Source organism: Pteropus medius, unplaced genomic scaffold, assembly GCF_902729225.1.
Source record: "Pteropus medius unplaced genomic scaffold, Ma_sr-lr_union100, whole genome shotgun sequence".
Taxonomy (NCBI): Eukaryota; Metazoa; Chordata; class Mammalia; order Chiroptera; family Pteropodidae; genus Pteropus; species Pteropus medius.
The window spans coordinates 780,550-807,707 of NW_024347731.1; the positions used below are offsets into that span (position 1 = coordinate 780,550).

The 27,158-nt window shown below is 33.0% G+C and overlaps 1 protein-coding gene and 1 pseudogene across 2 annotated transcripts in view; one reads left to right on the plus strand and one right to left on the minus strand.

The window, feature by feature from the left end:
• Nucleotides 1–13,465: 13,465 nt before the first annotated feature.
• On the plus strand, nt 13,466–13,584 carry LOC120614296 (uncharacterized; annotated as a pseudogene).
• A 3,417-nt stretch (nt 13,585–17,001) lies between these two features.
• The window catches only part of FGF10 (fibroblast growth factor 10), an 80,047-nt gene continuing 69,890 nt past the window's right edge, over nt 17,002–27,158 (minus strand). Inside the window, exons 1-2 of one of the 2 annotated variants that reach the window (XR_005655926.1) lie at nt 25,112–25,392; nt 20,867–20,995 (exon numbers count right to left, since the gene is read on the minus strand). Coding sequence is in view for 1 of the 2 variants with exons in the window: in XM_039877094.1 (XP_039733028.1) it covers nt 20,798–20,995 (198 nt within the window). In the remaining variant the exon portion in view is untranslated. Of the gene's footprint in view, nt 20,996–25,111; nt 25,393–27,158 lie in introns of those variants that run through there. The other variant, XM_039877094.1, reaches the window with a different exon arrangement.

Here is a 27,158-nt window from a genome sequence, read left to right on the forward strand (position 1 = left end):
TAAATGGAGTATAATTTACTATAATTTATACATATTTAAAGGAAGATCACTTTCAAAAAACACTTTCTCTAACAAGTATATTTTAAAAAATTATTTTTTATTTTTTATTTTTTTAAAATTAATTAATTTTTATAGTGACATTTGTTAATAAAATTCAGTAAGTTCAGGTGTACAATTCAACAGTAAGGCATATATATATTTTTTTTTGTAATTTTTTTTTTTTTGCATTGTGTGTTTACCACACATAGTTAGATTTCTTTATATCACCACATATTTGACCCCTTTTACCTCACCTTCCTCCCACCTCCCTCCTCCCCCACTACATTCTGGTAACCACTATTCTATTGTCCATTTCCATGAGTCTCTCCTTGTTTGTCTTGTTTGTTTTTTGCTTTTAGGTTTATATCCCACATATAAGTGATATCAACTGGTTTTCAACTTTTTCTATCTGGCTTATTTCACTTAGCATGATTATCTGAAGGTCCATCCATGTTGTCACAAATGGCAGTATTTCATCTCCTCTTACGGCTGAGTAATATTCCATTGTATATATGTACCACAGCTTCTTTAGCCAATCATCTATTGTAGGACACTTTGGTTGCTTCCATGTCCTGGCTATCATGAATAATGCTGCTGTGAACATCAGTGTGCAAATATCTTTTCGGATATTGGTTTTCATGTCTTTGGGGTAAATATGTAGTAGAGGGATTGCTGGATCATGCGGTAGATCAATTCTTAGTTTTTTGAGGAACCTCCATACTGTTTTCCATAATGACTGTACTAATTTGCAGTCCCACCAGCAGTGTATGAGGGTTCCTTTTTCTCCACATCTCTCCAACATTTGTTATTACTTGTCCTGTTGATGGCAGCTATTCTAAACAGGTGTGAGATGTTATCTCATTGTGGTTTGATTTGCATTTCCCTAATAGCTAGTGATGTTGAGAGTCTTTTCATATAGTTGTTGGCCATTTGTATGTCCTCCAGGGAGAAGTGTCTGCTCAGGTTCTCTGCCCATTTTTTGATTGGATCATTTGTTTTTTTGTTGTTATTGAGTCATATGAGTTTTTTGTATATTTTGGATATTAGGCCCTTATCGGAGGTGTTGCTTGCAAATATATTTTCCCATTCAGATGGTTGTGTCTTTACCTTGTTGATGGTTTCTTTTGCTGAGCAGAAGCTTTTTATTTTGATGTAGTCCCATTCATTTATTTTTGCTTTTACTTCCCTTGCCTTTGAGGTCAAATTTATAAAATCCTCTTTAAGTCCAAGGTCCTCGAGTTTAGTTCCTATGTTTTCTTCTATGCATTTTGTTGTTTCAGGTCTTATATTCAGGTCCTTAATCCATTTTGAGTTAATTTTGGTGTGTGGTGATAGACAACAGTCTAGTTTCATTCTTCTGCAGGTGGCTTTCCAGTTTTACCAGCACCATTTGTTGAAGAGGCTTTCCTTTCTCCACTGTATGTTTTTGGCTTTTTTGTCAAAAATTATCTGCCCATATAAATATGGGTTTACTTCTGGACTCTTGATTCTGTTCCACTGGTCCATGTGTCTGTTTTGCTACCAATACCATGCTGTTTTGATTACTGTTGCTTTGTAGTATAATTTGAAGTCGGATAGAGTGATGCCTCCAGTCTTGTTCTTTTTCCTCAGGATGTCTTTGGCAATTTGGGATATTTCATGCTTTCATACAAATCTGATGGTTTCTTATTCTATTTCTTTAAAAAATGCTGATGGGATTTTGATGGGCATTGCATTAAATCTGTATAATGTTTTAGATAATGTGGTCATTTTAACTATGTTGATTCTTCCGATCCAAGAACATGGAATATCTTTTCATTTCTTTATATCTTCTTCAATTTCTTTTAATAAGGTCTTGTAGTTTTCATTATATAGGTCCTTCACATGTTTCATTAAATTTATTCTTAGGTATTTTATTCTTTTTATTGCAATTGCAAAAGAAATTTTTTTTCCACTTCTTTTTCTGACACTTTGTTATTAGAGTATAGGAATGCTATGCATTTTTGAACGTTGATTTTGTATCCAGAAACTTTACTGTATTTGCTTATTATTTCTAATAGTGTTCTAGTGGAGTCTTCAGGATTTTCTATATAGTGAATCATGTCATCTGCAAATAGTGACAGTTTAACTTCTTTGTTTCCTATTTGGATGCCTTTTATATCTTTCTCTTGCTTGATTGCAGTGGCTAGGACCTGCAATGTTATATTGAATAACAGTGGTGATAGTGGACAGCCTTGCCTTGTTCTTGATCTTAGAAGGAAGGTTTATAGTTTTTCAACATTAAGTATAATGTTGGCTGAAGGTTTGTCATATATGATCTTTATTGTGTTTAGGTACTTTCCTTCTGTACGTATTTTGTTAAATGTTTTGATCAGAAATGGATGCTGTGTCTTGTCGAAGGCTTTTTCTACATATATTGATATAATCATATGATTCTTTTTTAAAATTTGTTTATGTGGTGTATCACATTAATTGATTTGGATATGTTGAACCATCCCTGTGCCTCTGGAATGAAGACCATTTGATCGTGATATATAATCTTTTTAATATGTTGCAGTATTCGGTTCTCTAGTATCTATTTAGGATTTTTGCATCTGTGTTCATGAGAGATATTAGTCTGAAGTTTTCTTTTTTCGTGTTATCTTTACCAAGTTTTGGTATCAGGGTAATATTGGCCTCAAAATGCGTTGGGTCTAACAAGTATATTGACATAAGTAATATAAAAAGTACTAAGAATATTGTTTCTTCTTCAATATCTATACCCACATTATCAAATATAAAGAAAATAAGTCACTAATTTTATATCTAGCTTTAATTGGTTGTATTCAATAATTTGAGATGAAATATAAAGCATTAAAAAAAATTTAAAACGAGTTCTATTACGGGATGCTGGAATCAGAATAAAAAGATTCAGTAGATTAAACATAAGGAAGATATCAAATGGGTTAGTATTTTGAAAAGAGGACGTGAGAGGGGTCGACTTTAAGAAATCATCAATGCTGCACATCGGCACCTCAGGTACTCAGGACAAAGGAGAGCTTTATGTCTCATCTCTGTTTCTTTTTAATGCCCCTTTACTCATAGAATAATACACTGTGTTTTTAAAATACCTAAGTTATACCCTATGGAAGAAACTCTTGGGGGTGAGGGTGAACTTTGGTATTTCTGGAACAGAATTAAAACCCTAGTTGCAAATCCTTATATAGAATGGCTAGTGTCTTAGGGCAATAGCAGGAATTACTGAAGTAATAAAAACATGCTCTCCAAGAGTAGACAGGCGATGAAGTACCAAGAGGTTTTATAGCCTTGCTTATAGTCTAGGGGAAGAATTTGAATGTTAGGAGTAGAAGGATGGAAATGAAACACATTTCTGCCTCCGGTGTGCAGAACTGATCTTTCTTTTATGCCTAGAAAAATGCTTAGAGAATAAAGTTGAAAATAGTATACATATAAACACTTTTAAAATGGCATATTTATAATATTAAACTCTATAGATGTGGATGCATGGTAATGTCTAAAACATGGAAAATAACATACTATTTCAAGAGAAAGCAAATGAAAACCAAACCAATATGTGAAGATCTAAGAAACACTATTATACTCTGCATTTTATGGAAAGAGCTCACCAAGAAAATGACTTTGGCCTTAGAGGAGAAGCTTCATTTGCATGTAAAGAACTATATGATCATACTTGTATAAGTAAACATATTTCATTTGGTGACTGCATAATTTTTTTGAATTGATTCTTTTATTTATTTTCTGAAAATGATTATTTATATTTTTCTACTTTTATCGAAATGGTTAATTAGCATATTTCCATCTTTATTTAAACTATATATTAAATATGACAGAAAAACACAAATGAGATTAATTCAAATAATGAATATATATTTATAAAATTGTATTCTTAATATACATATATAATTTGTAGTGAAGAAAAATATTACTATTAAAAATGTAAAGAACAAACAAAAGGTTATGATAACTATGCCGTTAATCTTATTTTAAAATATGTCTTTAAATTAAAAAATCCAATGACTTCTTGGACTCTGTGGATATTATTAAAAATATGAAGATTATTTGAAAATATATATATTCAAAATAACGGCTTTCTACATGATTTTTATCTGTTCAAAAAGTAATGAGAAAAGGGGATAGAGTAGAATATAATTGTGTGAAAATGTTAAGGAGGAAGTAATTGCAAGGATCTACCATAATAATTTACTGTCAGAATTAAAAAATAATTTTTTTTTTAAGTAAAGTCTAAGGTAATCATGGACCCAGAATGGGAAAGATGGGTTGCGGTGGATGAATTAATAACAGAAAGAACTCTGTATTTAAAAACCTGAAGACAACAAAGGTCATGGCACATTCAGAAACCTGAAATAAGTTCACTATGTCTGGAAACTTCAATTTAACAAAACATTAGGGCGATTCTCTAGTGGATATAGAGCAGGTAATTACAACTGATCTCTGGTCATGACTTGTGTTATGTAACTACAGATCTGTTAAATAAAGATTAGTAAATCTAATCTTAAATTGCCTATCAAACAGTTTAAGAAACTTAAGGGCAAGGTAATGATATCTGGGCATTATTCTAATTAGATGCAAATATTTTTATAGATACAGTGTGAATAAGAAAAATAAGAGTTAAATAAGAAATAGACCATCATACTTTGTTTCTGCTGAATCAATTACAACTCCGAAAGATATTATATAGCAACATCTTCCAAATAACATTAGTTTGTTTTTCAAAGTGCTTAGTACCCTAAAAAAATAATAAGATCTTGCTGTAACACTTCACAATTTAATAGAATTCACATAATACTGTTTAATTATTCATGTATTCATTAATTTAAGAAATAGTTACTGAGAACAAACCTTAAGTCATAACCTGTAAACAAATGAAATACTTGTCTCTATTAATAATCATGAAAATGTAAGTTAAAGTGACAATTATTTACCAGTCACACCACCAGGTTTCTAAAATATATATTTTTTAAGTTCTGAAAATATAAAGTGTTTGTGAGGATGTGTTGTAATGGGAACACCATGGGAGTGTAACTATTACCATCACTGAAAAAACATTTCACATCACCTTGTAAATTAGTAAATGTGCACAATCCAAAAATTCTACTCCTCTGTGTATAGTTATACTAGATGTGTTTTTAGCAGCAAAAACCAAAAAGTAAAAATAACCAAGCAAACAAAAGCTAGATCCTTTAATACTAGAATAAATGAATAATTAGTGATATTTTTATAAAACTATGTGACAATGAATATGAATTAACTGCAGCCAATTTATCAGATGGATGAGTCTCAAACTCAAATTTGGGAAAAAAATAAGAGAAAGTATATAGAGTTTGATTTTATTCATGTAAAGTTCAAAAGTAAGCTAGACTAAATAAGTTGCTTAGAAATACATTCATATGTAATAAAACCATTGTGAACGATGAGGCATTGATTACTGTTAAATCTTATCTTGGTTTTAATAGCCAAATTAAAATGCCCTTTGTCCATGATCCTCCTCTATAATATGGCTTTCTATTTTAGTTGTGCAAGATTACTTATCTATTTGTCTGTGATTCCTTTTATATTGCTACCATCTCAAAGACATAGATCATGTCTTTAATTTTTACAACTAATTTTTAAGTAACAAATGTATATAATTTTCAACATAAAATTATATAACATTAGAAATATTTCCAAACCTCTACTTTCAAATTACTTTCACCAAGTAGCGAATATATATATTTTAAAAGCTTTACTTTTAGGCTCATTGATAAAACTTTATTTTGAAGAAATAGAGTGTTTATTTAAAAAAAAAAAAAAAAGAACTACATCCGAGCTTGCCACAGCAGATCAGATTGCACAGTTATTGTTTTGAACCTTGTATTGCAGCTAAAAGCTTTTTCTAGGAGTAGAAGTGCCAGTTCTACTGTTACCTAGTTGTTTGCTTATGTTTCTATTACTAATGTTATCTTTGTTCTGAATGTTTATAGAAATCTTTTAAAGCCGCTTCTCCCTCTTGTTAGAATTAGTTTAATTAAAGCTAGATAATATTACCTGTAAATTCACTTAGCTGGCCACATGTAAATTCTACTGTATACCTAAAAGCAAACAACTCTTGAGGATCTCAGTGATACCTTACTCTTCCCTCAGAGCACCTCACCTACATGAGCACTCATGAACATTGGACAAAAGGACTACAAGAGGTCAACATTATCTGTGTTTATTAGATATTAGAAATGCTTAGTTTCTGTTTTACTTTTTAGCTTAAAATATGTAACAATATTTTTCATGCAGGACACAGATAATTTTGTGGCTTGCATACCCCACTTTTGATCTATGAGGTAATCTAGTGATTGCCAGAGGAGGACAGGGGGATAAAAAATCACCAGAGAAACTTATTCACAATCACATACATCAGTTCCAGGTTGGGGACCATGGTATTGGATCCCAGTGGTCTTTTACTATGATATAAAGGAAAAGAAAATTCTAACTGAGTGAGCGTAAATGTGAAGACCGTGGGAGTGTAACTATTACCATCACTGAAAAACCATTTCACATCACCTTGTAAAGTAGTAAATGTGCACAATCCAGAAATTCTGGCTGTCCAGAATTGAAGACTATAAACAACCATGATTTCACAAACAAGACATTTCTTTTCTGTTTCTTTAACTTCATTTTTCCTTCCCTCACTTCTTAAATCATAGACATAAAAAAAAAAATGTAACATCAGGCTATAATTTCAACACATGAGAAGAAACATCCATAAAAAAAGAGATGGAATGTATAACAAGAGAAAAATGAAAGTGATACATTATGGAATTATGAATTTCATTTTTTATGAACTTTTTATTATTACTTTGAAGCCAGGCTGCCTGAGATCTTATCCTCTCTATTGCTTAATTTTTCAAGGCTTCTGTTTTATCACCTCTAAAATGAGTGAGTTGACCTAGTTGATCTCTAAGATTCTTTACAATATTAATAATATATAAAGTGTTTGTGTCTGAAAAATTTAGTGAGCAAATAAAATTTTCATTTGAAACAAATATTAGTAAGAAATCTTTTAGCTTTCTTTCTCAAAGTTCAATTGACTTTGCATTTATCGAGCTTTTTCAATGAGTCAAAAGCTTTGCTAGGAGCCTTATTATTTTGTTCAAATCTTTATAACAACCTTCAAGGAAAGAATTACAATTTCTATTTTATGATAAGTAAACATTTTTTTTTCAGCTAATAAATGTCTGAGCCAGGATTTGAATGCAGGTATATCAGATCTCAATGTCTACATTCTCTCCAAAATATGAGATTGTTGAGGCTAGTTCTTGAATGGTCTTATGAAATAGAGTATGGAAAAAAATGTATTGTGTTACTTTACCTTGGGTTTAGAGGGGGGAAATAATGAGAAGAGGCAAGAAAGGATAATGATTTTTGTTATTGTACAATATACTTTTATATTACTGGAAGAAATGGAAGATAGTTCTTTCTCAAACTGGATGATAATAAGTAATGTAAAATATTTCCTACAGGTGTAACTTTTATTCCTGAATCTTTAAAAAACTATTGTGTATGTGTGTGTACACCATCATATGTATTTATTTTTGAATCTGTAATTCTACGTAGGTGGTAACAAATCTGTTATATATTTCATGCTCAATTAAAAAGAAATCTTAAAAGATTTCCATGTATTATGGGAAGATCGACATCTATCCCCTATTTAATTAGATCCACCTGATTATGTTAAATGTATTCTGGCTCCTGTTAAAAATTTTTTTTTCTAAATTTACATGAAGAGGAACCTTGTTAAAAATGAATTGTCAGCAAGAAACAGGAGAAATTTAAACAAAGAAACTGCAAGAATGGGTCAGCAGAGAAATATCTCAAACCTGAATGCTAGACTGAACAAAATAATAACCCTTCCCCTTCACTTCTCTAATGCACGCCAAAATACAAATGCAACTTGAAACCAATCTTTTTTGTAGGCTTCAGGAGTTTTGTTAATTTTTCCTTCCTGTTACTCTTCATTTTGGAGCATCTTTCAGCTTCTGGGATCTGACTAGAGCAAGGAGGAGAAATACTAAAATACTATGGGGAAGGCATATTCTTGTAGTAATTTAGACATGATTTGAGGATTCTTCCTGCTGTTAACGGGCCTTAACATGAACTTGTGAAGTTCACTAAAAATTTCTGTAGCTAAATAAACTCAGCGTTGCTGAGCCATGCTCATAACCTCAGTCTAATGTGTTTGTCATTCCTGAATTGCCTTTTTTTTTTTTTCATTTTTAATTTACCATGCATGGCCTGCCTGGACTACAGCTAATTAGAATAGACATGGGAAATAATTCAATGCAACTATCCTGCAAAGGAGGCTATGAAGGAGATGCTGACCAATATGTCTGCCAACTCTGATCAACTGGAACCTTTTTTTTCTCATTTGTGAAAAGAACAGGATACTATCTGCAAAGAGACCAGTGGTAAATGAGATTTTTCCATTTCAACAAATCTTCTCCAACACTTAGTGTTATCAGAATTTCCATTTTTTAAAGTTTTTGTAGGTGTGAAGTCTTTTATTGTATCTATTATTTCTTAGAAATTTGTAGGAGTTCTTGATATACTTTGCATACTAATCTTTCTCAGTGATATGTGCTACAAATATTATTTCTCAATCTGAAATTTATATGAGATAGTTTCTATACTATAAGATTTTGTCTTTCTGAAAATTTTGTTAAAACTTACCCCAAACTATCTGACATTCAATTTCAAAAGCTACACAGTAATCCAATATATATATGACAGAGTGGATCTAGAAGTAAATACAATAGCATTGGCTATCCATATTGAAGAGAATAAAATTTTATCCATATTCTATAACAAATAAATTCCACATGAATTGAAAATATAAATATGAAAGAAATCTTCAAAACTTTTAGAAATAATTATAAGAAAAGAGGTTTATATTAAGATGGGGAAGAATTTCTTTAAAATGACATGAAAACACAAACATTAGAATTTTTCTTTTGGAGACTCTTTGGAGAACATCTTGACAAAATATGGGAAAATTCAAACATGCTCAAACCCTAGAGTTCATCTCTAGTCACATAGTGAAGAGATCTTTTGACTTTGTACACAAAGTGACTTATACAACATACATTGCATCAGTGGTTATAAAAATTTAGAAACAATCTATATGCGCATCAATTTGAGAATAGATAAATTACATTATTTTCATAAAAGGAAATGCTATATAGCAATGAAAACAAATTTCTGACTACATGAATCATGAAAAGGTATGGATTGCTCTTAAAGAAATGGGTGGGCCCCAGCATTTGATTGCCCCGATTTGTGGCCTGTGTTATGGACAGGAAGCCACTGTCAGGACAGAATATGGAGAGACAGAATGGTTTCTTTTAGACAAAAGTGTCAGACAGGGGCACATTTTATCTCATTATTTGTTTACACTGTATCAGAACATTCCATATGAAAAACTGGGCTAGACTTAGAGGATAGAGAAGAGAAAATAGTGGAAGAAAAATAATAACTTAAGATATGCAGTTGACACCATCTTACTGGAAGAAAGTAGAAATGATTTGAAATAACTTCTGATGAAACTGAAAGAAGAAAGTGCCCAAGCCTGCATTTGAATATCAAGAAGATAAAAATCATGATTGCAAAAGAAATAAACAACTTTAACATAGGCAATGAAGACATTGAACTTGTTAAAGATTTTGCTGGCTTTGGTTCGGTCATCAATTCAAATGGAGACGGCAGCCAAGAAATCGAGAGGAGACTGAGATGTGGAAGGACAGCAATAGAACAATCAGGGAAGATCACTGGGAGCAAAGACGTGTCATCAGAGACCAAGGCTAAGATCATCAACCCCCTTGTATTACCAATTACTATTGTATAAACGCAAAAGTTGGACAATGAAGAAGCTGTAGGAGAAAAATAGATTCATTTGAAATATGGTATTAGAGGAAAGCTTTAAGGATATCTCAGACCACCAGAAAGATGAACAAGTGGGTCCTGGAGGAGATTAATCCTGAGACATCACTGGAGAAAAAACTGAGAAAACTGAAGCTGTCCTATTTTGGGTATCTCTTGAGAAAGCAGGGTTCTATGGAAAAGCCTATAATGCTAAGAAAAAATAGAAGGCAGCAGGAAAAGAGGAAGATCAACTATGAGGTGGATTGACTTCGTAAAAGAAGCTATAGGCGTGAGTCTACAAGAGCTGAGCAGGGCTGTTGAGAACAGGACATTGTGGACATCACTCATTTATAGGGTTACCAGGACTCAGAGCCGACTCAGTGGTGTGTAATATGTACCAAATAAAAATTTGCACAAAATTATAGAAAGGCATATCTTAGCCTTTTTCTTTCGAGATCTACTCAATTACCTGTTTTCTGCATTCTGCATACCAAGATTGCTGAAGATAAATTCACATTTTATCAAAATTATTTTTTGCGAAAGTGGAAAAAGAGGGACACTATACACTTTTATTTTTTAAGATGTATTAGCAAACTCAGAATTAAAAAAAACTGTAATGTATTGTATTTTAGCTGCTTAGTAATATCTTAGATATAATTGAGTGAAGTCTTTGAAAAATTTTAATAATATACTTTAGAACTTAAAACACTTCCATAATTATTATCCTATCCTATGTGAAATTCACATATATTAATATGAAACTATACTAGTTCCTATAATATTTTAGAGCCTCCTGAAAAGAAACATTACACATATAATGTTAATTAAATATGTATTATTTTAAGTTTTCTTGGGAGAAACTGTTAGTTATTCCATGTGACTTCACCTAGGCTTCTTTTATTCTAAGTTTATTTTTACATCTGAAGATTTTATAATACTTATATCTATTTCTGATTTTTGGTGGTTGAAGTATTTTCTCTGATCCATTAAACTAATATTTACCCTTGTCTCATGGAGGTTTGGGCATCTCCACAGGGCTTAAAGAGTATTTCTCTTTTTTATCTTTGCTTTCACTACTGACCACTGTAAATTTATCACAGTGTTAAAACTGGATATCGAGATGTTAAAGGGACATTTTCACTGAAACAAGTCATTTGATCCCTTAAATTTGATGTTGATATTGAACCAATCCAAGGACGAAGCTTCAAAGACCTGGTCATAAATAGTATCAAAGGGAAAGGGAGTGGTGCTCTTGTTCTTTAGTTGAGTCTAATTTTGCCTCTTTATTTCTGAGCTCAGTATCCATCTCACAAGTCCCATTTCTGTGCTTTTTGCCTCCTCCTGCATCACAAACTGGCAAGGTCCTTAATGGGAGAGTATTAGGGAAATGATGGTGCCCAGGTTGCTTGAGACCAGTTAAGGATCTATTTCCTTCTATATCATATGTTAATAGAGACTGTATTATATTGTTGATATTATGTGTTGTCCTTTTGGGACCTATTTGAATAATTTATTTAAAAATATCTTTCATAGATATAATCATACTTTGCATTTTATTCTGTATTTCTTCAGAGGCACTAGAGTGTGCTCATCAGAATAAAAACTAGCAAATACTAACATGCTAAATAACAATGTCGATACCCTTTGACTTGTGAGAAGAGCTGTACCTAATTTCTTTGACTGGCTTTTGCTGAGTGGTAATTGTTAGGGAAACATCTGGTTACTGTCACATATTTTAGTATCTCATCTCATTGCGTGACATTTTGTTCTGTGACATTTAGTTCCCACTTAGGACTTGGAATTGGAAACCTAAAATTAAGGTTTTTTTTCATCATAATAATAGGGAATTGTCCTGGATAATGATGTTTAAGGTTCCCAGGAATTTCAACATAGCACATTGGAAAAAAATAATAGCAAATTGTTATCAGTGAGTTATATTTATATATATATATATATTGCAAATAGGTCTCAAACTGTTTTGAGGGAATACTTTGAAACTTTTTTTTAGTTTTGAGAATATTTTCCTTTGCATTTTAGACTCATGGTAAATTGAAATGAACTCTTTTGCAGTGAAGTTCGTATATCTACACATCTCTCATTTACCCTATATATTGACGTTTTTCCTGTAAGGAAACGTTTAGGAATATTCCTTTTGAAATATCTTAATATACTTTTCTAATCTTTAGGTTTTCTATAACAGAACTGTGTCTGTCTAGGTTTTTTCATAAAATAAAGAGAAAGATTTTAGATAATTATCATTTTGCCTCTGCCTAATTTGGGCATTTAGCTTAATCCTATTGTTTTTAGTTTACAACCTGGAGCTAGATTGGTGAACCCATTCTTATTTTCCTATGCTTTTGGTACTCACTAATCTAGTCCTAAAAATTGCTGTTTCCTTCATCGTTTTTTTAAAATGATGGTTTTTTTCCCACAGGTTTCTCCAGTGGACTTACTAAACTCATGGGCTATTTAAGATAAAACCGAGGCAACCATCATTCAGAAAAAGGGGTAACTTGTTTGCTACAGTTTTGTCAAATTGTCCCCACCCAAAAAACAGACCACACATACATGATGTTTTAGATCTAGTTCCAGAGGAAATGGACTCCGTGATAAAGATTTGCATGTAGGAAGTTTATTGGAGAGTGCTCTTGGGATACCTGTGAGGGATGAAGGAAGCAGGGTTAGATAGGAGGAAAACAGTTAGTCTGAGATGAAGTCATAACAAATGTCCCAAATGATCCTATAGGAGATGACCTCATTGAATTATTCCCAATTGTGCAAGGGGCAAGGCTTTTATACATAATATTGAGTGGTCACTGAATGTAGATGCCACAGTGGGGCATGCAACATGCCTTCAGCAACTGGGGAATGAGTACCTAGGTCCTGAAAAGATGATCTGGGCAATGTGCAACCCATTTACTATGCAGGATTTTAAAAGTTGAATTACTTTCTTGGAAACAAAGATGTAGGCACATTTTTCTTATTTCTCAATATATTTACAAAAGTATTAAGAATTTAACAGAAGGTATGTGGCTACACAGTGCAGAATATGCAAGACAGCTTTGTCCATTTCTTGTGCCCTTTCTTCCCTGTGTGTATGACAGTTACCATTTTCACTTTTTATGAAAGTGATGCTTTGTATGAATTGGTTGAAAAAATGAATAATTGCCAAACCTTTCATTTCAAGGGACTATTTTAAACATCAGTTCATGTTGATTCTTAAACAAAACTTTCCACAGACAATGTCACCTCCATATCTGAGGTAAGAAAGCTGTGTCTGTACTTAGATTCTTTCTACATTACCTCTGCCTCCTTCACTCTGATGCTTCAGAAATGCATCTTTTCAGGGGGAAAAACTGTGGATTAGAATCAAAGTACCTCCTTATGAGCTGACCCAGAGCCCAGTAATCTACAGTGCTGAGAAGAAGCATGGTTTTAATATACAATGATGGTCTAGTTAGTGGTCAAAAAAAGGTTTTTTTTTTGGAGAAAAAAGAAATGACATTTAAGTGAAACCTGAGTCTATGGCCATGCCACCCTGAATAAGCCTGATTCTGTCTGATCTTGGAAGCTACACAGAGTTAGGCCTGGTTAGTACTTGGATGGGAGACCACCTAGGAAGACCAGGTGCTGTAGGTGTAAAATATAACAAATAAGGATTGTAAGCTGACAAGGTCCTTGCAATCTGTGAGGTCAACCAAGGGTTGCCTAAATAAATAAATAAATAAATAAATAAACAAACAAACAAACCTGAAACTCCTGTCATAAAATAATCTTGAGAGAATGTGGAGATTTTGATGATGACCCAGTCATCATTGTCACATTGGGATACTTTAAAATAAATTTTCACAATTGACCAGAAAAAAAGGCAGAAAGTTAACATGTATTGAGCACTTATTACTTGCTAGTTATGATACAAAACAATTAATAAGATGATAATATTCAATCCTAACTACTGTCCCAAGTGTTAGGCATGTTATTCAAGTTTTATGGTCAGTCTTTTTATTTTAACTGATATAACTTTTTAAAGTTTATGCTGTTAGAAAGTAGTAGAGCCAGGATTAAAAATGATCTTTCTGATTGAAAAATATAGGCTATTCTTTGGGAAAAAAAAAAGTCCATAAAGAGAAATATATCATTAAAATGAAATACCTTCATTATTCTTAGATTATATTTCTGAAAAATTGAAAAATATTAGGCTATAAATGGTATGGTTCTATTTTTTGTTTGTTTGTTTGTTTTTGGTAGAGTGCCCATATAATGGAGAGGAGAATGATTTTCAGAGTCAGGACACCTGTATTCACTACCTAGCATTGAGCCGTGGAAAAGAAAATGAACCCTAATTTCATTATTTATAAAATTAGGGTATTAAAATAGAATGATAGAGACCATTCAGAAAATTTGATTTGCTGCATTTGATATGAGACAGATCTTGAACATATTTTCCGGTGACAGAACTATGTGTGTCCCAGAACCAATCTGTGATATTTTGAATGTTGAGTGTTCCTATGCAGCATAGATTTAGCATGGGGTTTTCACAGAGTAATTTTATTTCTGTAGCAGAGATCTATTTTGTTGAAGGTCTGCTGGATCCTTGCTTATTTAACTACTAGTTGTACAAAAGAAGATGGAAGTTGATGAGATGGTAAAGAATAGAGGTTAAAATATCGAGCACCAAAGGAATCCTGGATATTATTGGCTTTGCCAGTAAATAATCAGAGGAAGAATAAACAAATTAGGAGATGAGTTTGGCAAATATGTGTATATTTACAAAAGATTCTTACAGTTTTTTGTTTTTTTTTTTTGTAATGAATTTACTAAAGTTTTGGGAGAAGAGAACCCTTATTATCCACCCATCTGTGGTTTCACACAGTAGGACCATGGGAATCAATTCAGTAATGTATTTGGATTAAAAAATTTGTTCTATTAGGAAAATTAAGACCAAAAAGATGGAAACTAGGATTGTAGATTAGTGTGAATCTTGTGTAAACAGATTCAACCCATAACAAGCCCTATATTTAAATTTTGTTTTATTTTTTTCCTCACTAGTAGGAATAAATAAATTTTATCACTGTAGAATATTTATATACATGGAGAGAAACATGTTAAAAAAACATTGAAAGAAGACTAATAATAATTCCAGATACCCAATATTAATTCAACAATCTCTATTAACATTATTGTGGTGTCTTTACTCATTTGAACTAGCTCAAGTAAATATTGGTTGAAATGAAGTTTATCTTTTCCTTATGAATCTAATAAGGAAATAGCTTTAACATAGCTATTTAATATCACCTGTAGTTAAAAATAAGGAGAAAGAAGAACTGTTGTACTTGAAATATGCTAATTTGACTGTTTCTTAGGAGATCTTGGAGGATGGTGTGTAGAACTCTCTTAGGGTAAGATAATGAGGAATAATTGCTGATAGTCACTTAAAATTACTATTTAAAAAATGTTATTTAGTTTTTTTTTTTTCCTGCATGAAAGTAAGGTCACATTGTAAAATGTACTTTACATCCTGTATTCAATTTATCAGGAAAACAAATAAGATATTGCCTTTATCTTTACTTATAAGCGATGTCGTATTCAGTATTTCTCTTTTGTTTTCCTCAGTAGGAAAGCTCCCCCCAAAACAAATATATTCTTATATCATCTTTACGGATATTGCCTTAAATACCATTGGTGTCTGTACATATTGATTATGTCATTGGAAAAAAAAAGGCTATTGAAAAGTCTAGTGTTTAACTACCAGATGTGAAAATATTTTTAATTTGAATTGAATTGATAAGTGACCCCTAACCTGAATGCTTCTTTTAACCATAAAAAGCAACCTTTTTTAATTTATAATACCTCATGAAACACCGATTTTAATTTAGTCCTCTCGAGAGACCTGAGAGTATTTGCATTGTCAGCAGCTTAAATTGATCACAGAAATGATAACTAAATAATTTAGAAAACTGTAAGATTATTTAGGCACTTAAGATGTATATAAGGTAATTAAAACCAAACTTTAGGAGGGGCATGGCCTTACTGTACTTGGTTATTCTGCAGCTGAGGTCACTGCCTAAATTGTACGAGGGCATATGTTCAATTTTCAGTTGTAATGAGGAACATGAGATGTTTTGATTCTTCATTTGCTGCACTCATCTCTAGAAGATGCAATTGCCTATTTTAAAAAATGAACATCTCTTGTGGAGGATAATAAAAATATGTAAGATAATACATGCCACATGAATATATGGTTGGCATGTGGCTTTTCTCTTTGAGTGTGGAGTTGTCCTTAGCTGCTATCATGGAGCAGCCACATGGAAATGTTCATTATTAGCCACTTAGGAATGAGATCAGTTCCTTTGATCTATTAGTTTTATCATGATTATTTTATTTTAACTAATATATGATTTTTATAAATGTGTTTTTAGTAGATTGTTCACTTATAAGGACATTTTGGGTTTTATTATTTTCTAATCAGGAAAAGAAAAGAGAAATGCACGTTATAAAGTTTTCTTTTGTTTGATATTGAATGTACACAAGACATAATAAAAGATAGAAAGCAGATTTTTTCTTTTTATTTCTTTTTTATTTTACAATTTTTTAAAAACATGGCATTTGAATTTCAGATTTTATTCTACATGTTGATATACTTGAAAATACTAGTACATATTCTTGGGATAAACTTAAATACTTGTAATCTCATGTTGTGATATAGATTGATATTGAGTAGAAGGACCATCTTTTTATTCAGTGAAAACTTGCATTCATCTCAATTATCATTCTATAAAGTTTACAGAATTACAGTGAGCCTGGCTATATTCAGGGTCCTACCCTTGGTTTTAAAACAAAACAAAACAAATACAATATTTCCCACTTAAAAACTGTATTAAAGAGAAAGATCTTGAGACCTCTCTGATTTGAATAAATAGTTGAAGGCTAATTAGAATTAGTAAAAAATGCAAAAGTAAAAGATACATGTTTAAGTCAGTAGTCTCATTTAAAGAGATGTAGCTAAGAACCATTTTCTTTTTGCACTGCCCAGCACTGTCCTTTGTTTGGTACATCTTTTTTTTTTTTCTTTAGTTTCACATATACAGGCTGCCCAAATCCATACCTTGTTACTCTGGTCACGTGGCTGAAGTTTGGTCAGTCACAACGCTCATATCCTTTGTCATACCGATTGCTCTGAAGGTTGATACATTATTCAAACTTGGCCAATAGAAATCATACCTAGGATGCTTCCATTTCAGGATCTTGAGAAAAAGGTTTTGGGTTTTGGAGATGGAAAGAAGTAAATTGGACATAAGCAGTAGCCAAGCAGATAAAGCCAATCAGAGATAAGAGGAAATGAGTGCCTGAGAGGAAGCAGATCTTTCATGTTTCAGTTCTATTGGAACTCGAAGTTGCCCTTCTCTTTGCAATATCCTTCCAAAATATCCTCTTTTTTTTTTTAAGTTACGAAAGTCTTGTCTAGCAAAATAGATAAGAATTCTTAATAAAGTATTTGTTTGCATCTAAATGTGCTATTTCAAATGCACTAGCTATGTTCTCTTAAAATAGTTCATGGCTTCCTACAGATATCTTTATTTAAACAAAGTTTGGACTTCACTGATAAGGAAAAGGTAAATTTTACTTTTGTGTATAGTCATAAACCCTGAATTAACAACATCAACATTATTAGATACATGTAGCATGAATGTTTATCTATGTAAATAGTGTCCATAACGTTTCTTGGGCCCTGGACCCAACTTCTTTTTTTTTTTTTCCTCTCTCTCCTTTTCAAATCAAATTCATTGGCCTACTCTATCCCCTTGAAATCAGATTTTGCAGCCTCCTGGCTTTCTTCCCAAAGTCTCATTGTTTCACAAGCCATCCTTGTTTTCAATTCATCCTTCTTTATCCACTGTATAAACTAGGTGGACCTGAATACTTAGGAAAAATCGAAAGCATTTGGTTGTTATTAGAGTAAGGATAGCTGACTCACACATGTAAAACATTAAATAAACCTTACGAATGTTTGAGTGATTTTTTTTCTGTTGTTGTTGTTTGGGGCTCTGGGGCATTTAACCACATCCTGCTATGCACACATTTGAGCTTCTCTCTTTATTACCAGGTATAGTTTTAAGCTAATAAAAGAAACAAGGACAATATTTTTATTTTCTTTTCCCAACGTTTTTATTAATTTATTTAAATGTAACATGCTATACACTGTCCAGCCTTTTGGGAGGTAGGAGGAAGGAGGGATTCTATGTCTTTGTGAGGAGTCTCCTCAGAACCAGCACAGATGCACACACATTTGTGGCTGATGTACCTTGACATTGTGGCGGGGGGCCGCAATTCCCACAGAGGCAGAGCTCCCCAAATCGTGATGAATTTTTTAAAAATATACAATATTCAGGGCTGGAGCTGCTTTTCTTTCAGTAGCATAATCCAGCTGCCAAGGGGACCAGAATTCTTTCTCAATATCAAGCAAAGATGCCATTTTTAAATGCAAGAGAATCCCATTGCTCCTTATCAAATTGTTTCTGTATCTCTGTCGATGTGTGTACTTGTGTGTGTAGCGGGGTGAGGGAAATGTTTTCTATTTTTGGCTTCTACAAGCTTTGATACATTTTGCTAAAAGCTGTTTTAGTGTTTTGAGTACTGTAATGACGACTGTTTACACTTAGTCTCATTGGTAATCTAAATGGCTAAGTGAAATATGAATCCAGTTTGTGCCCTATTTGTTGTTACCATGGTCATCAAATACTATATTCGTCTCATCAAACATTTAATTTTGGTTGTGGGTGGTCCATGTTTATGTGTCAGGTGCAATTATTGTTTTAAAATAAAGGGACAAAGATAATCTAGTTCTGATAAGAATGCATTGCACTATAGCTCTCAGACTCACTTACCAATTAAATTTTAACATACAGATTCCAACCACAAAAATTAAACATTTTTAGTATCTCATTTGTCAAAAAGCAAGTTGGAAGCCAAGTACTAGGAAATGCAACTTCAACCATAAGCCAAAACACTGCCTCAAATGCATTTCTTTTGAAACCTCAACTTTTTAAAGGAGTGATAAAAATATGACCTTTTATGGGATTACTTTATGGGAAAATTTTGTAATAAAGCTAATTCTTAAATAACAGATAAACCAAAAGTACTGGTTAAGCATTGACACAATTAAGTCATAAGAGAAGATTACAAAACACCAGCCTTTCTAGAGGTTAAACTTTAGTAAAAAGACACATTTAGTGAGTCTTTTCCCTGTACCAAAATACTGTGTTCATACAATAAAATAACCAGACCTTTTTAAAACAAGAAATATGAAAATAAAACTGCAGCATTGACATATTCTTATAATTATCACTGGAAATATTTAGAACAAATAATATTTTCTACACTTTTAAAATCTACTACAGACACTGCAAATTAGGCTTATGTATTTATTTAGTAGAATGCAATGGGATGGTGACTGACTGGCACACTCTTATGTACTGTTACCTATTACCTGTTCTAACAAAAGGAATTTCTATGTGGTTACATTGTGGAACCTTCCAAAGCTTTTTAAATTTACAGAAAAGAAGTTTTATTTGGTTTTGTAATGACTAGATTATACAGCTTGAACAGATTTCAGTATATCGTTACAAAGGATATATTTGCTCAGATTAAGCCCCTGGGAGAGTTACACTTCATTCCAAATTCCTTGATAGTTCCTTTGGGGGAGATGCACTATGTGGTACTTATAAAGGATTCGTATACATGCAGACAGCCTCTTCATTATTTACCACTGTGACATATGGCAAAATATCGTTAGTAAATAATGAGGCAAAGATACTAAAATGCATTTAACAATTAATTTTCCCTCTTTTAGTATATTCTTGAAGACTCAATGATGTATTGATGAAGAAAAAAATTTAGCCTCTGGTCTATTTTTAGGAAAGGAAGCCTTAGCAGTGATACATGTTTTTAAATGATGGCAGACATCTCTAACTCGAGCCATGAGACAGCACTGTTGTATTTATTGTTGATGATTCTTATGCAGAAGTGCAAATTAAGTCAACTGATTGCCCATGGGGCACTCACACTGCTTTCCTAATCTCATCTATTTTTGAAGTGTTTGCCAAGGTTTAAAAACACTTTGTCATGAACATGCATGTAGTGTGCTGAAGAAAAAGAAAAGGTAAATCAGAGGATACTGAGGATACTCTTTAAAACCCCAAAAGATATTTAACATCCTATTAAATAAATAACTTAGAAAGAAATAGAAAGGGATGAAGGCAGAATGCACAAGCGTACCATACTATTTGTTTTGTTAGAACAGTTTTACACTAACATGTTTACATTTTTAAATTCTATCCAATGCTTCCATGATGCCACGCCCAAAGCTCCTTTGGTTGTGCACATAACATGACCCAAGTGCTTTCCAGTAAATGCTTCCATGTCTTACTGCTCATCGAATCATTAGGCTTGAATGAGCAATAAAAGTCTTTGATATGAGTTTGTATTCCATAAATAACTTTTCCGAATATCATTCAACAGATTGTTCTGTGTTCTTTAAGTTCTATTTCAGAGGATAAAAAACAAAAACTTCAAACCTTAACCAAAATCCCAGCCACAATGTTGTTTCCTTAGGAATAACTTCCATCCCATTTGATCTGCCTATATCTCGATTACAAGGCATAACACAGAACTAATTAAAAGAACATCATATCTCAGCAGTGAGTACGAAAACCTTCAAAAACTTCCTTTCTTTCAAGCAAGCCAACATCTGCAATGTGTCTTTGCCTTTTGAGCTACTGTCTTCATGAAGAATACCCACCATTCCTGGCAACAGAGCCTTTGGTTTTACTGCACCCACAAACACTGCCTTCCTCTATGAGTGTACAACCATTGGGAGAAAATGAGCTGAGGTGTTTTTCCTTCGTGTTTTCTGTCCTCTTCTGGGAGCTCCTTTTCCATTCAACGCCACATACATTTGTCTCCCATTGTGCTGCCAGTTAAAGGATGCATAGGTATTGTATCCATTTTCCTCTATCCTCTCCTTCAGCTTACAGTCATTGTTAAATTCTTTCTGCAAAGGAAAAACAAACTTTTTTACGATAATGATACTTGATTCCATTTGATACAAACCATCTATACAACTCCAGTTCAAGGGTTTCTTTGCTATTGATAGTTGCACATAAGTTGTGCCCTTAATATACAATGTCAACAGAAAAGTAAAACTCATAATCACAAAACAGATTCTAAGTTTAAAGGCATGTGATTCATTTTAGTTGGCCATCATAACCACATATTGGGACCCTTTTAAAAACCTGGTGTGTCTTGAATATGAGATGGTTTAAGTGCTTAGAATGATTATCAAGAAGCAAACATTCCACTAACAATATTTGTGATGAGTCAATAATAAAGAATTGTTATAATCTTTTTGTCAGAGTAATGACTAGGATGTCTCATGGGAAAATAGAATTACAGGAAAACAGAGAGCTTGTCAAGATTGCAAACTTCATAAATCCACGTAAATACACCCACATTGATGAGAAAGCAGATCTTATAGCAAACGATAACACTTCTAGATAACCATGAGGCCAAGGTGAGGGGGTATCTTCATCTCTTCCAAATACCGGATTTCTCAATTTTGTAAATTACAATTTTTCTAACTTGGAATTTTGATAGATTTTACTCTGAGATCTAGGAATGACTGAAAACTAGGACAGGGAATGCCACTCGCTTTGCAAATTACCATATCAAAGAAATTATAACTATGGTAACTAACACTGCCTAAGTGCTTTGATCTTGGGAAATTCCACTCTATAGCCATAGTGCTTTGGCTTTGTTTCAAGTGACCATGTGTTTTTAAGGGGATCTTTTGGAACAAGGATTGATATTTCATTCATTCCATAAATCCAGGATCCTACTCTGGAGTTAATAACGAAGAGAGGTATCTCACCAATCTCTAGACTCTGGCTTCAGAAATGTCCCTCTTCCCTTAAATCCAAACTAAAGCAGTTAAGAATCTAAAGAATTGGGGCTTTTGCTCTTCTGGCTCTACTCTCTCCATCCAAACCAAGGGCATTATAGGCATCTTTCACTTGAGGCCTCTACTGGGCATTTCAAACAGTTTCTCTCATCTCAGGACTTTCAAAATTTCTCCTTAATTCCCAATTCTCGAATGTGCATATATTTAAACATTCAAGTTTCTCTGGGCTAGATGGTAATTTTGAACATTATTAGCACCATCATAAACAGGTATGTTTTATGTTTATGTGGCTAGTTTAAGCTTTTTCCTTGGAATTAATTTATTCTATGTGCTTCTCTTCTATGAAGTAATATTTGAACGTAATTCAAATAATGACTTATTTGGTTAAAAGTAAGAAGAAATGGTACATACATTAAGGTATGGTTTCTAACATAAAAAAAATTCTGCTTTAGAAAAAAATTTAAATAGTATGTCTTTTTTTCCTATTCATCTTAGTGTGTCTAAAACTATATGGTTTTCAAAGAGATGATTTTTACTACAAATGATTGCACTCATTTCAATAAACAGGGTGCAGCTTAGAGACTGCGGAAGGGTTGAGATTGTTTCAGATGATTTTTGTATTTAAAACAGAGCTGTGTATAGAAGAGTAGCATGGATGCTTAATCATTTTTCCTCCTCAATATAAATTTATAAGGCAATGTTTCTTAAAGTGAGGTACACTTAGAGCAGACTCCTCATCTCAGGTATTTTTAATAGACTGTAACCAAATGTATCAGAGTCTCTGCATGAGGAGCCTTGGAAGCTATGTTGTTTATATCATTTAAGTGAATCATAAATATTAAAGTTTAAAAAATATATAGGCTAGGGCAAGATCTCAAAAGTAGAGATTTTGGCAGTTTAGAAAAAGGTTTTGGATTTCTTCAGGATACCAGGTAAATTTACTTGGTCCTTACATCATGCTCTATGAGGGCCTGTTCTATTTCAATTCAGTTTTATAATTTATTTTCTTAATTCTATCAATCAAAAAAAATAAAAAATACCTCACATACGTAGATGCATTGTTCAGAGAATAATTAATGAAAATATAAGAGAGATGCACATTTCCCAAAAGGAAATGAGGAAAATACTTGAGAGAATACAATATGGAGCTGGTTTAATCAGCATTCTGGGTGCCTAATGATATTTTCAAGAAGCCTTATGAAATCCATGGAAATTACTTAAAAAAATGAAGATAGGAATTATGAGTTGTCACCTGCTATACAGAATAATGTTAGATGTGTACTCATGAATTTTGATGGTCTAACCTTTGGGTGCAAAGTCCCTAGTCCTTTTCCATCCTGAGCAGGACATTCAATTCGAGTAGATTTTTCATTTAATTTGAACAAGTTATAATTTTTCACTTTTCCTTATAATATTGCAAAATCACAAAACAGCGCACTATAGTTAGAGAATGAGTTTCTTTCTGAGACAGGCTGGAAGTGGAGAGCATAGGCTGTGATGAGCTGAGCCAACTGGAGAGGTAGTTAGGTTTATGCCTTGCACGACTTTGTAGACTTTATGGTTCTAGTGCTGAGGAAATAGTGAAGGACTAGGCAAACCCTCTCCTCTTGAAGTTCACAATCCACTGGGAGAAGACAGTCAATAACAAACATATTAATGAGAGAAATATCTGATAAGTGCCATTGTAGATCATTAAAATGTGATAGAAAGCAACTGGGCATCTACTTTACATATAGAGGTAGAATGAAATAATTCATAGACCTTAGACCTCAAGAAGTAGAGGCAGAGTACAATAGCTATATTGGGATAGAAAAAAATGTGAGGAAATGAGAGGAAAAGTATTAAATATTTTTATGACAGTTAATTTGAGGTATCCATTTCTTCTTGATGTCATCTTTTTAAAGAAGTATACTTTACCAATTAAAAATTATTTCAGTATTTTAACCTTTTATTGCAATTAAAATTTTTATATTTTCTTTCTCAATCTAAATTCATATTAGATGGCTTTACTTTAAAGTATTGGTTTTGACTATGTGTGTGTATCAGTACCTCTTCAAAGATTATACACCACGTCTTCTACCCAGTAATTCTGATTTAGTAGATAAAGGAGGAACCTAGGCATGTTCATTAAAAAGGAAAAGAAAAAAATGCCTCAAAAGTAATTATGCCACGAACCCCTAAATGGAACTACTTTAAAAAAATAGTCTATTACTCTTCTTGGCTCATTAGTAGAGCAACATGTAATAGAAAAACTTAACTAAAATTCCTCTCACCCACCACCACCACCCAAAACGTATTTACCCCAGCCAAAGGGACCAATCCAAAGTATGTCTGACTCTGCAATTATAAGTGGACCTGATATGAATAAAATACAAGTCTATTCTGTATCCAGACAAATGATAGAATAAAGTTCCAATGATTCTCAGATTGTAGTTATCAAACCAGTAGCATCGGGAACACCTGGAACTTTGTTAAAAGTGCAGATTCTTAGACCCTACCACAGACTTACTGAATCAGAAAAGTTTGGAGTATGTTTTAATAAATTCAGTGATTCTGAGACATACTTAAGTTGATAATGGCTGGCACTGTAATCATCTTTATGTTAATCAACAAAATAAGTTTATTTACACATTTTAAAGCGACATTTCTTAATACTTGCTATGAAATATAGGGATGTATCTACTCAAAGCACTGGCTGAATTAATCATTTTTGTCTAGATAAATAAAATTCTGGAGTTGATTGAATGGTACACAAAATGACAAATTTCTTGATATGTCTCCCATTTCAGATTTTAACAGAATACAAAACACCCAAGTCCCTGTTTTATCTCTAGCTGTAACACACAGTATATGATTTTCTACTTAATTCGTGATCTTTGTTTTCAATGATCCTTCTCCAAGTTGTCTGCAGAGCCCATGCCAATTTGACCAGATGCTTCCGTGAGAGTCTGACTGGTTAGCAGTTCAGAACATTGACTGACAAATGCCAGCAACAGCCTGTGTGGTAGACTAATGGGTGAGCAACAGAGGAGATTATAAAATTCGAAAGGCTGCCTTGCCAGCCTTTGAAACTCTGGTAACCAGCCCACTGTGGCTCTATTTACTAGCAATGGAACAATAACAAAGCTATTCAATGGCCGGGGGAAACATTCCAAAACTGTGGTAGTGATTTACTTCAGTGAACTTTGAAAATGAAAGCAGAATACTTACGGAGCCGTAGAGTTTACCCTTCTTGTTCATGGCTAAGTAGTAGTTGCTGTTAATGGCTTTGACGGCAACAACTCCGATTTCCACTGAAGTTATCTCCAGGATACCTAAAACGGACAATTACAACAGTCTACACTTGAGTCACATAAATGCATTTTAAAAAGTCCTAAGAAATTACTGAGTTTATTTTTTGATCATTCTGAGATAAAAAAGATTTAAAAACTGGAAAAAAAAGCCCCAACTTCTTTCAATGTGCCTAAAAAGCCAGAAAGCTAGAAATAACTAGTAAGTCTTTAAAAGAATTCCCCTGCATTTTACTCTGACCATATAGGGGAAAATATTGTTTTAATTAAAATGCTTCCTTTGCTAACTCTGCATTTTCAACCCCATAAATATTGAAACAACTCTACTCATCTTAGCCTAGATTTCACAAAAACTTATCAGAGCTCACATCTGTACTATGGTATTAAATTAAATCTATAGCATATGTCAATAATATGTCAGATTTACTTCAATCTGTAAAAACAGTGGTAAACTATTTCTTCTTTGTAGGACACTTAGATAAACTAAATCTTTTGGCTACATTTAACTGATAAATTCATTTTTGGCAAATGAACTGACATTTCGAGATACAGGGAGACTAACCCTACATCCACATTGTCTTTAAAACAGCAGAATCATTATTCTGGGTTGAGAGAAAATCTATCAGCATTTTTTAAAGTTTTTTTCTTCTAGAAAGAATGGGAAACTGAGGGAATTAGTAACTGATTGACAGATCTTTTCCCCTAATACACAAGTTTCAGTTGGTGCATCTAGAGATAATTTTCTCTAAAAAGTTTGTAGGTAAGTACAGGAAAGGCATTTGATATTCTATGCAAAATCCCACTCATTTTAGGTTAAGAAGATCTCAGGTACTAACTACTTCTTATAATGATTGAGAAAGTTTTCTCAGTGTAGAGAAGCAGCGCTGCGATTATTAAAGGCCTCTGGATTCAGAATGTTTGGGTTTGACTCCTGGCTTTGCATTTACTGGTGAATGACCACAGCAGAAGTTGCTGAACTGCTTATGTCTCAATTTCATTTGTAAAATGGGCAACAGACTAGTACCTCCCTCATAGTCTTGTGAGGATTAAGTCAGATATACATATTAAATAATTAGAACTTGCCTAGAAGGTAGTGACTCTTTAATTATCAAAGGAAAGTTTTCCTCCAAGGGTTCTAGATTTTCGAACTTCTTCACCAAGCTGTGTAATCCTGAACAGGACAAATTCCCATTGGCTCAGCCCATAAAATCTGGAAGTGGATCATATGTTACCATTTAGCATTTATTACCTAATCATAAGAAACACCATCCTAAATGTGGTTGATAAATTGTGTATTTATACTCTTCCCATTGGGAAGGAGTGGCTTGTTCTTAAGACATGAACTCCTCCCTTTCCTTCACAGGTTGATGAGCCATGTGGAAGTCAATAGAAATGCTTGGGTTTCCTCATTGCAAAGTTGACATAACCAGAGAGATTTGTGCCAGACTACATGCCACGAACCATTCTGTCTATGTATCCTGGAGGAAGCCTCTGACCTAACATAGCATATACTCTCATTAATCGAGTAAAATAGATTTCAGTGTGAAAGTTCAAAACAAAGAAAGATTGTGAAGGGTGAAGGAGACAGTATCTGTAATTTTAACATGTTTTCTTGATGCTGGTATTTGTCCTCAAGGTACGAACCTGTACAAACACATTTATTTGCACATTGTAAAAAGTACTTTTTTAATAGTTTATTTCTTTAATTCTTACAACAGTCCTTGAAGGAGGTATTACTATTTTCAATTACAAATGAAAAAATAGAGAATACTGAGGTTAACTCACACACAAGGTGATAAAGTGACATAAGTCAGCAATGATGGATTCAACATTTAAGGCTTTGACTTTCAGAATACCTTGCTCTCAATCTCTAGTTTGCCTTTGCATCATCTCTCCCCACTCCTTCCTATTCTCACAAGGGAATTCTATTGGAAAATTTTTTCAAGGTGAAAAAGAAGTAGTGAGAT